At 41.5% G+C, this 15376-nt stretch overlaps 1 protein-coding gene across 5 annotated transcripts in view; it reads left to right on the top strand.

The window, feature by feature from the left end:
* The first annotated feature begins 12847 nt into the window (after positions 1 to 12847).
* The window catches only part of TFAP2B (transcription factor AP-2 beta), a 29449-nt gene continuing 26920 nt past the window's right edge, over positions 12848 to 15376 (top strand). For 2 of the 5 annotated variants that reach the window (XR_004285054.1, XM_032340231.1), the window contains exon 1: positions 12848 to 13094. Coding sequence is in view for 2 of the 5 variants with exons in the window: in XM_032340231.1 (XP_032196122.1) it covers positions 13014 to 13094 (81 nt within the window). In the remaining 3 variants the exon portion in view is untranslated. Of the gene's footprint in view, positions 13095 to 14023; positions 14040 to 14570; positions 14833 to 15376 lie in introns of those variants that run through there. The other 3 variants (XM_032340232.1, XM_032340234.1, XM_032340233.1) reach the window with 3 other exon arrangements.

Consider the following 15376-nt stretch of genomic DNA (forward strand, 5'->3'; position numbering starts at 1 on the left):
ACACAGAACAGTTAGAACATTGTTCAGTCTGGTTCTGCTTCCTTCGAGTTGACTACATTTAGTTGAATTGTAATTTATATTAAAAAACATTACCTAGATCCAATTTATATTAAGGATATAAAATGTACCACTCCAAAACTACATTATTGATTTTTTTTTTCTCTCAGACCTTCAGGGAAAGAAAGAGATTAACAGTACTAAGTCTTCTCTCATGTTTTGTATACCCCAGACTTGTTTGAAGATTATGATGTAAGATTTCTTTAAGAATTAGAGTTATTCTAAAATGTCCCATCTTTTTTTTTTTAATTAATTTTTTATTTTTTATAAACATATATTTTTATCCCCAGGGGTACAGGTCTGTGAATCACCAGGTTTACACACTTCACAGCACTCACCAAAGCACATACCCTCCCCAATGTCCATAATCCCACCCCCTTCTCCCAAACCCTCTCCCCCCAGCAACCCTCAGTTTGTTTTGTGAGATTAAGAGTCACTTATGGTTATGTCCCATCTTAATGATTGGACCATCAAACCCTAGACCAGCATTTCTCAACCTCAGCACTGTTGACATTTTGTTAATTCTTTGTTCTGGAAGCTCTCCTATGCATTGTGGGTTTTTGTTTTGTTTTGTTTTGTTTTCCCAATATTTTATTTATTTATTTATTTGTTTGTTTGTTTGTTTGTTTAAGAATGAGAGAGAGAGAGCATGCCAGCAAGCTCAGGGAGGGCCAGAGGCAAGAAAAGAAAGGACTGCACACTGAGCACTGAGTGCTCGGTGCATAGTCAAATTCTGGGCTCCATCTCACGACCCCGAGATGGTGTCCTGACCTGAAACCAAGAATTCAACAATTCAGACTTAAGTGACTGAACCCCCCAAGTGTCTGTCGTATATGTTGTTTAATGTTTAACATCATTCCTGGTCTCTACCCACTAGAGTAGCAGCACCCCCACACCCCTAATGAGGACAATCAGAAAATGTCTCCAGATGGGGCACCTGGGTGGCTCAGTTGGTTAAGTGTTCGACTGTTGGTTTTAGCTGAGGTCATGATGTTGAGGTCCTGGGATCAAGCCCCAACTTGGGCTCCTCACTCAGCGAGGAGTCTGCTTGGGATTCTCTCTCCCTCTCCCTCTGCTCCACCCACTTGTGCTGTCTCTCTCTCTCTCTCTCTCTCAAATAAATAATAAATAAAATATTTAAAAGAAGAAAATGTCTCTAGATGTTTCCAAGTGTTTCCTGGGGGTGAAGTTTATCCCCACATTAGGTTCACTGCCTGGATAGAAAGCCAACAGCCTACCACACACTGTATCCATTTTCTTTCCTTTATGTTCATTTTTTCTCTTTCTTCATTCATCTTTCTTTCCTTTCCTCCATTTGATTCCTTTTTACTCCTCATTTTATTGTTCTCCTTTTCTCTTTTTTTGTCTCTAATACGTAAGACCTGGTTTTGTCATCATGCACACCATTGGCCCTTGGAAGCCAGAGAAAAGCTGACTCTGAACCTCAATGAAGAGCAATAGACTAGCAGTCAGGCTAAAGGGATAGTTCTGAAGTCAAAGTGGGGCTCAAATCCTGCTTCTGTAATTGACCCATTTTATGACAGTCTGGGAAGGTTGCTAAACCTTTTTGGACTTTGGTTTCATCACCTGAAAACTGCAATTAATAATGCCTTTTTCATAGGGCTTGCAAAGAATAAATAAAGTTAGCTCAAGTGCTTAGTATGCTTAGCTTAAAGCATGGGACACAGTGAGATTTCAACCGGTGGTAGTTATTATTGAGTCATACTAGGCTACTAGAAAGAGGGAGGCTGTGCTTTGATCACAGTGTAGAAATTTAAGAGTGGAAGAGCTCGTAATAGAAAATGAAGCATTATTATTGTCAGTCGTCAAATCTGTAGAAGCTAATCAATCTAAAGAAAATAAATGTTAAGGACAAAGTTAATGATGGTTATGCTTTGAGTCTTTCTACCCAGTTAAACCCACAAATTGCTAATTTAATTGAAGTGTCTGTAATGTGACCAATTCGCAGAGGAAAAGCTGCATTTATCCTCAAATGTAAGCTGGTGGTACTAGAATTTATTCATAATAATCCTTCCAAAAGCTATGGCTCCCTTCTTCTTTTGAAGAAAAAAATAACCATTGGCTAGAAACAATAATTCAACTCACCAAATTATGTTGAGAGAAAGTTTTGAAACACCCTGATTCTGAAAGGCTAGAGCTAGTATACTTCTACCCTTCAGATAGATCTAATGGGATTAGGAAAGCCTTAGACCTCTTGCCTCTGTAGCCAAAGTCACTTTGTTCTTTGGAGTCACTTGAGCAAAAGGCCACTTTGCATCATCATCACAGTCTCTAAAATTGTGTTTCTCATTTTCTGGTACTGTCTTCGTAACTATATCTGAAATGATAGGTATTTGCAAAAAATAACATCAAGCTCACTGATTTAGAGAGAGAAGAGAGAGAGAGAGCCCTTGCCCCAAGATGCCAGGTTAAGAATAAACAATGGTCAGGCTTGCACTACAGATTCGTGAACATCAGAAGAATGCCTGCCAGGTAGAGCTAAGGTGTCTGTAAGTAAGTCCTGAAACAGATCCTTTTTAGCATCTCTAAGTATCTGACTAGTTGCTGCCTCATCCGGCTGTTTCCATGAGCTGTCATTCAACAGGTCAGCGCACTCACTCACACAATCTCATTCCTGGATGCTGAGACCCAAGGAGAGAAGGAAGACCAGCCAAAGCCACAGGCTACATTGGTGTCCAGACCAAGACTTGCCCCCTTATAGGTACATAATCCAGTGCTTTTGTTGCCCAAGGGTCAAGGGCTAAAAGCTATGAAGTGATAGAGACATGGCTTCCACTGGTGACTCATAAATCAAGACCTGGGGACACTCGGGATGTATGGACAAAGTCAGGACTGGCAGAATTTAGAAGTTTCTCCTATTAAGAAATGGGAGAGAGGCACCTGGATGGCTCAGTTGGTTAAGTGTCTGACTCCAGCTTGGGTCATGATCCTGGGGTCCTGGGATGCAGCCCCCCATCTGGCTTCCTGCTCTGCAGGAGACTGCTTCTCCCTCTCCCTGCCACTCCCTCTGCTTGTACTCTCTCTCTGTCAAATAAACAAAATCTTTAAAAAAAAAAAAAAAGAATTATAAGTTACTTAGAAACTTAAACTTAGAAACAAAATACCCCTAAATGTATGTAGTTTCATAGTAAAGATCACAAGCTCCTCACTCCATAATATTTCATTTTCTTTACTAAGACAGCAAAACGTTCTAAACCATTTCCTTCTCCGATTTATCTTCATATGTACTTAATACATGGCAAAGAATATACGCCCTGAATACATATTTTTTGAAAGGATGAGCCCCAGAAAGTCATCAAATGGCTTCAGAAGCTACAAATATGACCTCACGCAAGTCCCCATTTCAATTCCCTGAAGTTTTTAGGTAGTTTTCACAATGAAAATGCGTATTTCACATATTGACCAAAATTCTGAAGGAAGTCAGAGAAAAAGGACTAAAAACTGCTCATTCTTGGCAGGCCTGGGCGGCCCAGTCAGTTAAGCATCTGTCTTCACTCAGGTCATGATCTCAGGGTCCTGGGATGGAGCCCTACATCGGGCTCATCAATCCACGGGGAGTCTGCTTCTCCCTTTCCTTCTGACCATCTCCCCCACCCCGTCATGCTCTCTTTCTCTTCTCTCAAATAAATAAATAAAGGGGCACCTGGATGGCTCAGTGGGTTAAGGCCTCTGCCTTCAGCTCAGGTCATGATCTCAGGGTCCTGGGATCCAGCCCCACATCGGGCTCTCTGCTCACCAGGGAGCCTGCTTCCTCCTCTCTCTCTGCCTGCCTCTCTGCCTACTTGTGATCTCTGTCTGTCAAATAAATAAATAAAAATATTTTTTAAAAAATTTTATAAATAAATAAATAAAAATTAACAAATAAAAGTAATAGGTCTTAAATATTTTTTTACTCTTTGTTTAGATCATAATGCTGGAGTTAATAAAAATATTTACAATACAACAGGAGAAGAACATGCTTCATGATTTCTTTATAAGTAACCATGGGAGTTTTATGAAGAATCTTTGCATTCTTCCGCAGTTGAAGAAAGTCTTGGAAACGATTGCTTTTCTATTTGTTGTGCACTTATTAAATCACCTAAAGATTTTTTTTTGCTTTTATTGTCGCTTTTTAAATTATTTACTCTTTTAATATACCTTTCTGTGAGGTAAGATGACACAGTGTTCCTATAATACGGAGAGCAGAAAGGTTTGCTTATAGAAAAGAACCCAGAAATAAAAGTTACTGTACATTGTTTACAAAAGCAAACTTATAATAGCTTAAAGATTTTGGAAAATTGCTCAAAGGGAGTCTGGCTTGGAGTGTGATCATTGGATAAATCCTCTACCAAAGGATTTATTTCTTTTCGGAATGAAACAATTGTTTCTCAAAAATGATGGCAAACAAATGCCTAAAATGCCTTTCATCCATACTCCAAATAAATAAATCTCCTTTTTTCCGTTCTATAAAAGCACCCACAGAAATTCTATTAAATATGGGGAGAGCGTGATAATTACAGAAGCAAAATAATCAGAGACTGACAGACCAATAAGGTTATTGAGTATAATTACTGTGATGTTATTTCTACTAATAGAAATCAGATAACATATGCAGTATGTGGAAACATGGGTTCAGTAAATGTGCACAATTCCCCAATCAGATAATACTTACACAGATGCAGAAATAATGGGATCTTCCACATACACCTCTCAATGCGCGTCCTTCACAATTATTAATCTGCTAAACTCAAAATGCAGCATCCAGCTGAGCACGTGGGGTAGAATCACAATATGGTGTCCCTCGTAAAGGACCTCATGGCCAGGCTCACACCCGCAGACCTCCTGCCTAGCGCTACCACATCCCTGACAGAGGTCATCCAGGCTCTGTTCGAATCCTCGACGGACTGGCAGTTCACCACAATCAAAACTGCTTTGTCCAGTACATCCAATTTTTAGAAAAATGCTTTTTTTCTTACACTGAGTTAAATCAACCTCCTGGGGAAGCATCCCTCTACTGATCTTTGTTCTGCATCTTTAGAGGAAGAGAATTATTTCACCTAAAATGCGTTGAGCACATTTGGGGCTAGCCACTTCGCTGGCTATAGAGCAATGAACAAAACAAATACCAACTTTTTTCCTCCATCCATTCCTTCTTCCCCAAGACCAGCCCCAGATATTGGAAGACAGAGTTCACATCCCTACATTTCCTCTGGTCTACGATGACTAGCCCAGGTTTCTCAACTCCTTGTCCGTTGATGTGGCTCCTGATAATTTATAAAAAAATCGAACTGCTTTCTTTTAGAAACCATTCAGTTTATCAAGGACAATCTCAAAGCAGGCTACTTGAGTGGAACACGGTGCCTAAAATGCCATTATATAGGACTATGGGCTTGCAAATTCTCCAGAACCGAACACAGGACCTTGACTAACGTCACCTGAGAGGTCACTCACTATCTGTGCTTACCAGTCTCAGTGCACTGTTGGAAAGAATGCCAATGTGATTATTGTGTTTCAGATACCATAAAGACCCTGAGCAGTGGAAAACTATAGGTGGTTTTTTGTTTTGTTTTTGAGGTTGGGGAAGAGCAGGGGACAGGAAGAGAGAGAATATCAAGAAGTCTCCTTGCCCAGCACCCAGCCTGGAGCCTGATGTAGGGCTCAATTTCACAACCCTGAGATCATGACCTGAATTGGGATCGAGAGTTGGGCACTTAACCTACTGAGCCACCCAGGTGTCCCAACTGTAGGTGTTTTATTATCTTCCTCTGTCAGTCTCTGATTCTCCCCTTCACACTTACATTTTGTTACTTTTGTGTTTGTTAAAATTATAGATTGGGGGATTTGTTCCAGAGTATCATCCCATTAAAATGTTTTGATTCCTTATGCTATAATCCAGTGTATTGACTGTTCTCCCCAGTGTTTAATTCCTGAGCAATACAAAACTCTTCTCCTGTTTCATCTTCTGATTCATCAATTTTTCAAAAAATATTAGAATAAGGGGCACCGGGTGGCTCAGTCGGTTAAAGCCTCTGCCTTCGGCTCAGGTCATGATCCCAGGGTCCTGGGATCGAGCTCCACATCGGGCTCTCTGCTCAGCGGGGAGCCTGCCTTCCCCCTCTCTCTCTGCCTGCCTCTCTGCCTACTTGTGATCTCTCTCCCTCTGTCAAATAAATAAATAAAATCTTTTAAAAATATATATTAGAATAAGACTAAAGACAACCTCCCATGGAAACTATCCAAAAAAATGCCCTCAAATTGTTTTTCATTAATCAATCAATCACTTCAGGAGAGAATTATTCAAATAGCTATAAATCTATGATGGTAACAGTAGATAGAACATACCAAGTGGTTTTCTTAAGCTGGAGGCCAAGATACATATTTTATATGTATTATCTCATTTAATCATCATCACAACCCTCATCCAATCATTATTGCTCTGTGAAAGTTTTATGTAATTAGTAAGTCTCCCACATGGAAATGTATTTCAAATATTCCATATCAGGAAATGGAGGCTGAGGGAGGTTAAGTAATTTTCCTACCATCCAGAGAGTAAGCGGCAGATCTGGACTTGACACACATCTGTCCCACTCCAAAAGCTCATGTCTGTAGTCAAAAAAGAAGCCGCTTCTATATACCATGGCATCACTGAACTCAGATGGGGGAGCCAATGAGAAATTCTTGACACATCTCTGTGAGCTCCGGATAGATTATGTTCCTGCTATTCAGTCTACTAAACCTATAGCAAAAGGGAATGGGAATGTATGGAACAATCTGTTCTTCCTGAATCTATGTTGGTTCCCAGGGATTTCCTCTTCCCCTTCCAGAGTACATGGCTAACCACTCTGACAACCTAAGCTATCATTTTTTCTGGCTAGACAATAGCATGAGTCCCTACCTGCGCTTTTCCCTCTTTCTGAAAAATGGAGTGTTTTCCAACCTCTATTATTAGCCATTCCTTCCCTTTTGCATGTTTTATCAAAAGGTTATTGACCATAATTTCAAGATCACAACCACAAATTCTTTTAGTACATTAGGATATAATTCTTCTAGACGTAGACACTTGACCTCCTTCAAAGTGCCAATTAGGTACTGTTAAGATTACATCCTCTTCCTCGAGCTGTATTCTTATCCTTTCTTTCTTTGCTTTCTTCTCAGATGATACTCCTAAAAACTGTGTGGATGTGTGTGTGTGTGAGATTAGTATTTATCAAAAGATCAGAGTCAATTCTCTTAAACTCTTCCCTAGAGAGTCCCAGAGAGTTGAGCTTTTGCTGTAATGTGTTCAAAAAGGAATACTTTCATTTTAAACTTTTCTTTAATTCCTATTTGCTGCTTTCATAAATCTCACAAAGTCCATTTCTAAGGAAGAAAATTGGCTATCACCCAGTAAATTTGCTTCATTTTATAGATAAGAAAATTGAGATCTGCAAAGGTCAAAGGACATGCCCATGGTGACATACCTGACAAGTGGAAGAAACATCTTTTGTTAAGGGAATAAAAAGTCATAAAATGAATATCACTTTCTGTTTTTATCAAAATGCATAAATGTGAATTTTAGCAAGTAGTTCCATGGTAATGTTAATTTCTCCCAAATGTCCCTTGTACTTAAGAGACATTTCAGCCCTGATGTTATACATTGTATGTGTTTATTCATGCTTTAAAGGTTATATTTCTGCTCTACATCTTTCCACGTCTTTATTTGCAAATTTTTACTCACAGATATGTATTGGTCTATTGCTTGCATTTTGAAACCAAATTGTTTAGTGTTCTCACCCTTTGAGATTGCTCCTTCTTAAAGCAATAATATGGAAAATGTCCACAATGATGGAAATACCTGTCTTCCCGCATTAGTCACGCCAGGGAAAGCGCGCACCTCTCACATTTTGTGTATGAAATATCCCTTGGTGTTGGGAACAACTGCGCTGTGGCTGTTTGCATCATTTACTCCAACCCCCCATCTTCCATTTCTTAACCTCTTTATCTCCAGGAGATAGAAATTTGAAAATTGTCCCCTGGGCAACTTCATACCCCTGCAATTAAACAGAAAAGCCTAAGGACATCAGAACATCTAAAATATGTAATAAAATTACTACTGCTCCTCAAAAGTCCAAGAGAAAGTACTTTCTACAGGCACAGCGATTTTCATTCTTACAAGTGATTTCAACTAAATATCACTTTACAAGTTCACAAGTGCCCAACTGTTTGAAGATTGCGGTTAAAATAATAAATGCTATTTTCTTTCCAGTGTTTGTCTCACTCTATATAATCACAAAGAATCAATAGTCACTCTGTATAGTCACGAAGAGATCATTTCATCTTTGTTTAGTTTTTGTAAACACTCCTGTGTAATTAGCTCCTCCTATTTTGTTTCCTCAGACCCAGACCACTGAAACCTATGTAGTAGCAAGGTCTTCTATAGCCAAGGATAGGTATTTGAATTGTGTTTTTACACATTTGACAGTAATTTTTCCAAGTCATTGTTAAAAGTATATGATCGGGGGCTCCTGGGTAGCTAAGTCAGTTAAGTATCTGCCATTGGTTGAGGTGGGATCGAGCCCCATGGCTGGCTCCCTGCTCAGTGGGGAGTCAACTTCTCCTTCTCTCTCTGCCTGCTGGTCCTCTTGTTTGTGCTCTCTCTCTATCAAATAAATGGATAAAATCTTTATATATATATATATATATATATATATATATATCTGATCAAGATTCTTTTAAAAATGTGATTACGAGAAAGCTTCAAGATAGAACCGTGTTAGAAAAGAAGAGTCAGGCTGTCACCAATAAAAAGGGCAACTGTCATGTCTTATTAATCAACTTGGTAGAGGATTTATGGTTCTGACGGGTGAAAGGTAGGAGTGGAATCTGCACATGTCAGAGTAAGTCAGTGCTCCCTTTTGCCTTCTCTTTTGCCTGTTTATAAATCCAGAACAAAAACAACTCTGGAAAAACTTAATCCAAAAATGCTATCATCTTAATTTCAGAAGGAAGGGAGGAACGAAGGAAGACAGCATCATGGTGCTGTGAAGAAAGTGCTCAGTACGTGGAAGACCTAAACTGGAATTTCCATCTCACTTTCCAAGCAGGAGCTTATTCGAGCTCCTGCACCCAGACTGAGGAAGATCAAGGTCTTGACTTGGCACAATAATCCTAAATCTTGGCTTTTTCCATTTTATAATTCCTGTGTTTGTGGATGATAAAAATAAAAATCAAAAGGAAACCTAGGCGCCTCACATAATGTCTTAAAGAAAAAGTAGTCCATCAGGCAGCCGCAAAGGGAGCTAGTTTATGACCTGAAATCATAGGTGCCAAGAGCGGAAGGAAGGAAGTCTGAGAAAATTAGTTAATTCGTAATTAGATTCTTAGAAAAAAGAAGATGTGACAGTGCTAGCAGTTGATCTTGATTTAATATAATGGTATTTTTCAGGGATGCCTGGGTGTCTCAGTCATTAAGTGTCTGCCTTCAGTTCAGGTCATGATCCCGGGGTCCTGAGATTGAGCCCCACCTTGGGCTCAGCAGGAAGCCTGCTTCTCCCTCTCCCACTCCCCCTGCTTGTGTTCCCTCTTTCACTGTGTCTCTCTGTCAAATAAATAAATAAAATCTTTTAAAAATATATAATGGCATTTTTCAGTAACATTTTTAAATGAAAAGTTATAATCCTACTCCGAAAACCACCAGCAGAGGGCTCTATCCTAGGTGCTGTCGCCTACGTTTATCAGAAAATACTCCCTCCATCTGAGACTGAGAAAACGAGGGCATTATTAACTCTCCTTTCCGTTCTTATAAATGGAAATAAATATAAGTGAAAAGGGAAAATAATGATATAACTATCTCGAATGTCTCCAGCAAGCTTTTAACCTAGACGATTGTGTGCGTGCCCTGAAAAAGAAATACAGGCATAAGGCAGGATGAATGGAAAAGTGAAATGATGAAAATGCACATTTTACCCGTTTATCCTCCTTTTCTAACCAGAATTTGTTTCGGCTTTACGTTTGCTTTGTTTGGCATCTATTAAGTCCTCCTGGAGTTCTTTTCCCACATCGTGTGATTGGAGGTTAAAGCGAAATGCAGCAGAAAGTGAAGAGCAAAGCAAAGCAGGCTCGAGGGAGGAAAATTTTCTCAGTAGAGATTGAGTTTTTAAGTGTACATTTTTTGAGACGTATGAACATTTTAGATCTTGAAACAATCGTTTAAAAATTAGTACATGTAATAAGAACTGAACTTTTAAAACGCTTTTAACGAAAACAGGTTTTCAAGAATGGAACTGGACAGCTAGAAAAAGAAATCAGCGGTCCTGCAGGATTTGCTTGTTTAAAATCCCGACAGAGGGCGCTGTTGCCCGTTCGATGACTGAGCGTCGGCCTCCCAACGAAAGATTTCTCTTGCAATTTCTAGGATTTTTTTTGAATAATGCCCATGTGGAAAAATTGACGCGGGTTTTAATTATTCTTATGTATTTCTTTGCATATCTCTTTATATATGTGTGTATATTTTTAAATTTATACTTTGTTCTTAATAAAACTAGATTTGGAGTTTTCTTTTTTTTTTTTCAGTTTTCCTAAAGAATGTATATAAATTTTAACCAAACATTTCAAGATGTTTCTAATCTTAAAAAATACCTACTATTAGCAAAAAGTAAAATTACATATACAAAATTTGAAATTATACATGTACAAGACTATAAAATAGTTATGCTAGTGATATAATTTAAATAGCTTTACATATAAAAGTATCTTCATGGTTTTTTTTTCTTGTTTTAAGCTCTAGAGTTTGTTTATTTTAAACTAATCAATGACATACCAGAAAGATTGAAAGGATTTTAGAGGGAAAAAATTAAAATTTTTTCAAATGCTTTTTATTTAGGTTGGAATGATCTTTAGATTTAAAAAGATAATGGAGTTATTGACTTGAAAGGAAAAAGACAATTATTCTCATTAATAAATTTGTGTCCAAAGCATCTGAATTTCCAAGTCTGTAATAACTGTCTTGCAAAATATTGATCTGGGACTGATTTTAATTCTGGAAAAGGTGGGAAAGAATGGTAAAACCCGTTCCAAGTCCCACCACACAATGAAATTAGATAGAATGCTTTCCCATGTCCAAACCAGCTCTGGGGGCAAAGAAGAAATCTTTGCTCACGCTCCCAGTGGGAAATCTCTATAGATTTTGTATGATTTAGGGTGTTAATATTTAAAGTAAGGGAAAAGAAGAAGGAAGGATAACAGGATGGAAGGAAGAAGGAAAGGAGGGAGAGAGGCAGGGTAGGAGGGAGGGAGAAAAGGAGAGGCGTACCAGGAAAATTACAACTGGAAATGAAGAAAAAATAGGGTTTATTCCTGAAGTTCATTCTGAAGCACATTTTTTGGTGTTCTTATCGTTAAGAAATCAAATAAAAAGCCTGCAGAATTCTGCAGTTCTGCATTATATGAAGCTTCTCCTTGGTTTTTATCGAGTCCACCGCGGTTGTCCGGAGCCCTGTCCTGAAGAGCGTCTGTCCTTGCGCGCACAAGGCAGCGCTCAGCAGTCGTGAGATTTACAGACAATCGCCCTTTGCAGATTCACTCTTATCAGGTTTAATAACTTCCACCCCAAATTGTCCCATCCCTCCTCATTCCCTCCTGTCATTTATTTTCTGCCCCACGGGCAGAGATCCTCCACTGGATTTCCCTTCTGGCTGTGGGAATCCTTCCGTACCCTGAAAGGGAGTAGAAAAATAGAGGGGGTGGGAAAAAGAGGAATGAAGTGAGTATTCCCTTCGTGATGAAATTCGGAAACCTTGTCCTTTAAAGGGCACCCATTTGCAAGGTTTGCTTAACTTTGTTATTGGTGTTTATCTGTTCCTTTTTGAAAAAAAAAAATACACAGTTCACCTAAGGGGGAGAAAATACATTCTAAACAAAAACAAAATTTGTACATAGTAAATATCTTCACTATCTCTTTGAAGAACATTCTGCTTAAATCTTCTACGGCTTCAGGTGAACATTTCTTGACTATCCATGATTAAAACCACTTAAAAGTTATAGGCAACTGTGCAAATACAATGTCCTATGCCTCTGCAAAGAAGGCTTGGAATTAACAGTGTGTGAATGTGTGCATGTGTTGCTCCCAACATCTGAAAAAAAAACCCACTTCATAATATGGAGACTTTAGCCAAGGCACAAAGAATTCGTTGAAAATGCACACAAACAACCCTTGAAACGACAAACAAGACAGACTGAGGTGTTCATACAGTATTTAAGTTTCCAAATGTGTAGGGCAAAATGGCCAAAAAATATTAGACATGGTCACCATCATGAGCTGGCTTTTGTTGTTGTTGTTCTAGACTGACAGAGGTACAGCTTAAAAAAAAAAAAAAAGTTTGTAGACATCAATACAGAGAGATTGCCCTAAAAAATCCCCAAATCCAGCTTTCAAAATACCCTCCTGCTGAACACACATGAATAGGAGCTTTTGTGTATAAAAATCTCAGAAATGGCCCTGCTTTTAAAATCTACATAGAAAATGGGGGACTCGTGGCCCCCTGGTTTCTCATTATGAATTGTAAAGACTTCAGTCAGTGGCTACAATGATTCATCATTTTCCATCTAGAGGTTTTTAAATCTGTATATTTATATTAATCACAATGAACGACTATCTCTCCTTTAAATGCATGTTCGGAGCCTGTAGACTCTGCGTGACCCAGGGGTGCTTATATAACTCAATGTGGGTGTCTGGGTGTAAATACGTGTTTATGATTTTTATAATATATAAGTCTGTGGGTTGCATCTAACTCCTGTGTGTGTAATAATGTTTTTCTCTCTGCTGAGGCTTACTTCTCCAGCCTATTGTTTGAGACAACAGATATAAGTTGCGATGGGAGAGGAGCGTCGGATTTGGTGTGTATCCCCCATTTCCAATTATAGATGGATCATTACAGACAGCGGAGTCCTGAGAAGCCAGACATCTGCTCCTCACATGAATGCACTCACCTCCTAGAGACCAGGCTGCCATCATGCTCTGGAAGCTCGTGGAGAATGTCAAGTACGAAGATATCTATGAGGTGAGCCGACACCCCCGGATGCATCTTAGAGCTTTGCAGATAGAGAATTTGAGCTTCTTGACACCCCAACTGATATATATTTTTCGGCGTTTAGTCGTAGATTTCCGGCCGGTTTTCTCAGCTTTCTCTAACTTTTAGAAAAGGGGCAGAGGGGAGACTTCGCTATTCGGAAAAAGAACTTTAAGGTTGAAATCTGGCTACTTGAAGTTAGAGGAGATTTCTCTCGCGCGCTCTCTCTTTTTTCTTTTATTTTTCTTTCTCTCTTCCTCGCCCTCCCACCCCCACTTTAAGGTTCCGATGGGGAATGCGGTGCTACTGAATGTGGGCAGAGGAAATAGGGACTGATAAAGGCAGAGGCTCTCGTCGTTTTGAGTGTGGGAGAGCATTAGATTTTCAAGCCTCATTCGTAACAGACTCGGGCTTTTAATTTTTATTTTCAATAATATTTCTGAAACCAATAACCAACGGATCCAAGTAGAGGACGGAAAATTAGAAAGAGGGAGGTAGATAGACGGCTAGACGGGTGCAGACAAAGCCCAAGCCAAGGAGCCCTAACAGATCTTTTATTTCTATTTTTATTTTTTCTTGTGTTTTGCTTTCTTGAGGGCCAGTGCGTCCAACCACCCAGCGTCTGGGCATTTTTAACTCAATGTTCTGCCCTTGTTCAGCGCGCCCGGCTCTCCGGCGCTGGGTTTGCGCAACTCTCCTCGGGCTGGGGAGGTTGCCCGCCGCTGGGCGGGCGCGTGCCGCCCGGCGGGGCCGTGGCCGCGCCCGCCTCTGCCCTTCCCGGTCCGGGGCGCCGACCGCTGCGGCGGCGGGGCAGCTCCGGGGCTCGCGGGCGAGGCGGGCGTCCGGACGGGGCACGCGGCGGGACGGGGAGCGCACGTCGGCGGAGGCCCGCGGAACTTCGCTCGGAGCGGAATGGCCCCGCAGACCCGAACTTAGGTGCCAGGGCAAGAGGGAAGCGAAGGCTGGAGGAGACGTCGAGGGAGGCAGGACAGACAGAAAAGCTTCCAGGACGGGCGCAGCCGAGTCCAGGCGGGGGGAGGTCGAAGCTGGAGAGCCGGGCGACGGAGACCGTAAAGCGGAAAAGTTGGAGCGAGGAGGGAGGACGGGAAAGCAAAGTCCCGGGCTGGGAGGGCCAGGAGCGCTCGGTCGGCCGTCCCCAGCGGCCGCGGCGGGACGCACAGAGGCGCCCCCAAACCAGTGGGGTGGGGGAGAAAATGCGACCCCTCCGCGCCGGGACCACTCGGGAAAGCCCGGCGGGGAGCCGCCTGGCGGATAATGGGCCGCGCACTGCAGCGGCCGGGAAGCTCCGACTGACGCCGCCGGCCGGCTCTCAGCCGGCGGACCCGGGCTCCGAGGCCCGCCGCCGCCTGGACGCCGCGTCCCGCAGGCAGCCCGCCGCCCCCAGCTCGGCCAGCTCCTAAGTGTGTGTGCGTGTGTGCATGTGTGTGTGTGTGTGTGTGTGTGTGAGTGACAGAGATACGGAGACAGAAAGGGAGATTGAGGAGACTCGTCTTTCTGCGGAACGATGATTAGGGTTTTCCTTTCCTCTTTTGTGGCTGGGTATTGACTGTAACGAAGAGCCGCGCCTCCGCCTGGTGGGGCTTGTTTCGGTTCGGCCTCCTTTTCTTTCTCTAACAGGCGGGATAATGGTCAAGTCGAAGTCGCTAGAACTACCCTAAAGAATGTGAGCGCCCGAAGTGGGCAGGAGACGGGCGGAGACGGGGGCACGGTGTGTAAATAGCTCGGAATATGCATACAGGGATTTCAGTGGGTTCCCAAAAGTGAGCAGGATGAAACTTGTTCTTAGTTGATGAAAAAGTAAATGGCTAAATGGGGAAGGCGGGAGGGAGAGCAGAAAAGGACTGACAGAGGAAGAGAGGAAGAGGGAGGGGTGCAGTAGAAGAGGGGTAGAGACGGGAGGATAAAATGGGAGGGAGGGGGGAAGAGAAGGAGAGAAGACAGAGGAGGGGGAGGGAGAAGAGAGAGAATATCGCAGGTATCCCTATTTGCCTAAATTTTCTGCTCAATAATATAGGAGAACCCGTAACCCTGTGGAAGGAACCTTTTTAAGTCGGGAGGAAGGTTGAACTTTAACAGAAATGGCAGTCAGGCCAGTTGAACGGGTTCCTGAAACATCCAAAAAGGTTTTCTGTTGCCCCTGGCTTTGCCTGGAAAGGATAAGTTTAGTGTACTTGAAGATTGATTGCATATATTTTAAACTGAGGTAAAAATCACGGGTCGTAGGAGCAGTATAAGGAGGGAAAGTCTACACA

Source organism: Mustela erminea, chromosome 4, assembly GCF_009829155.1.
Source record: "Mustela erminea isolate mMusErm1 chromosome 4, mMusErm1.Pri, whole genome shotgun sequence".
Classification (NCBI taxonomy): domain Eukaryota; kingdom Metazoa; phylum Chordata; class Mammalia; order Carnivora; family Mustelidae; genus Mustela; species Mustela erminea.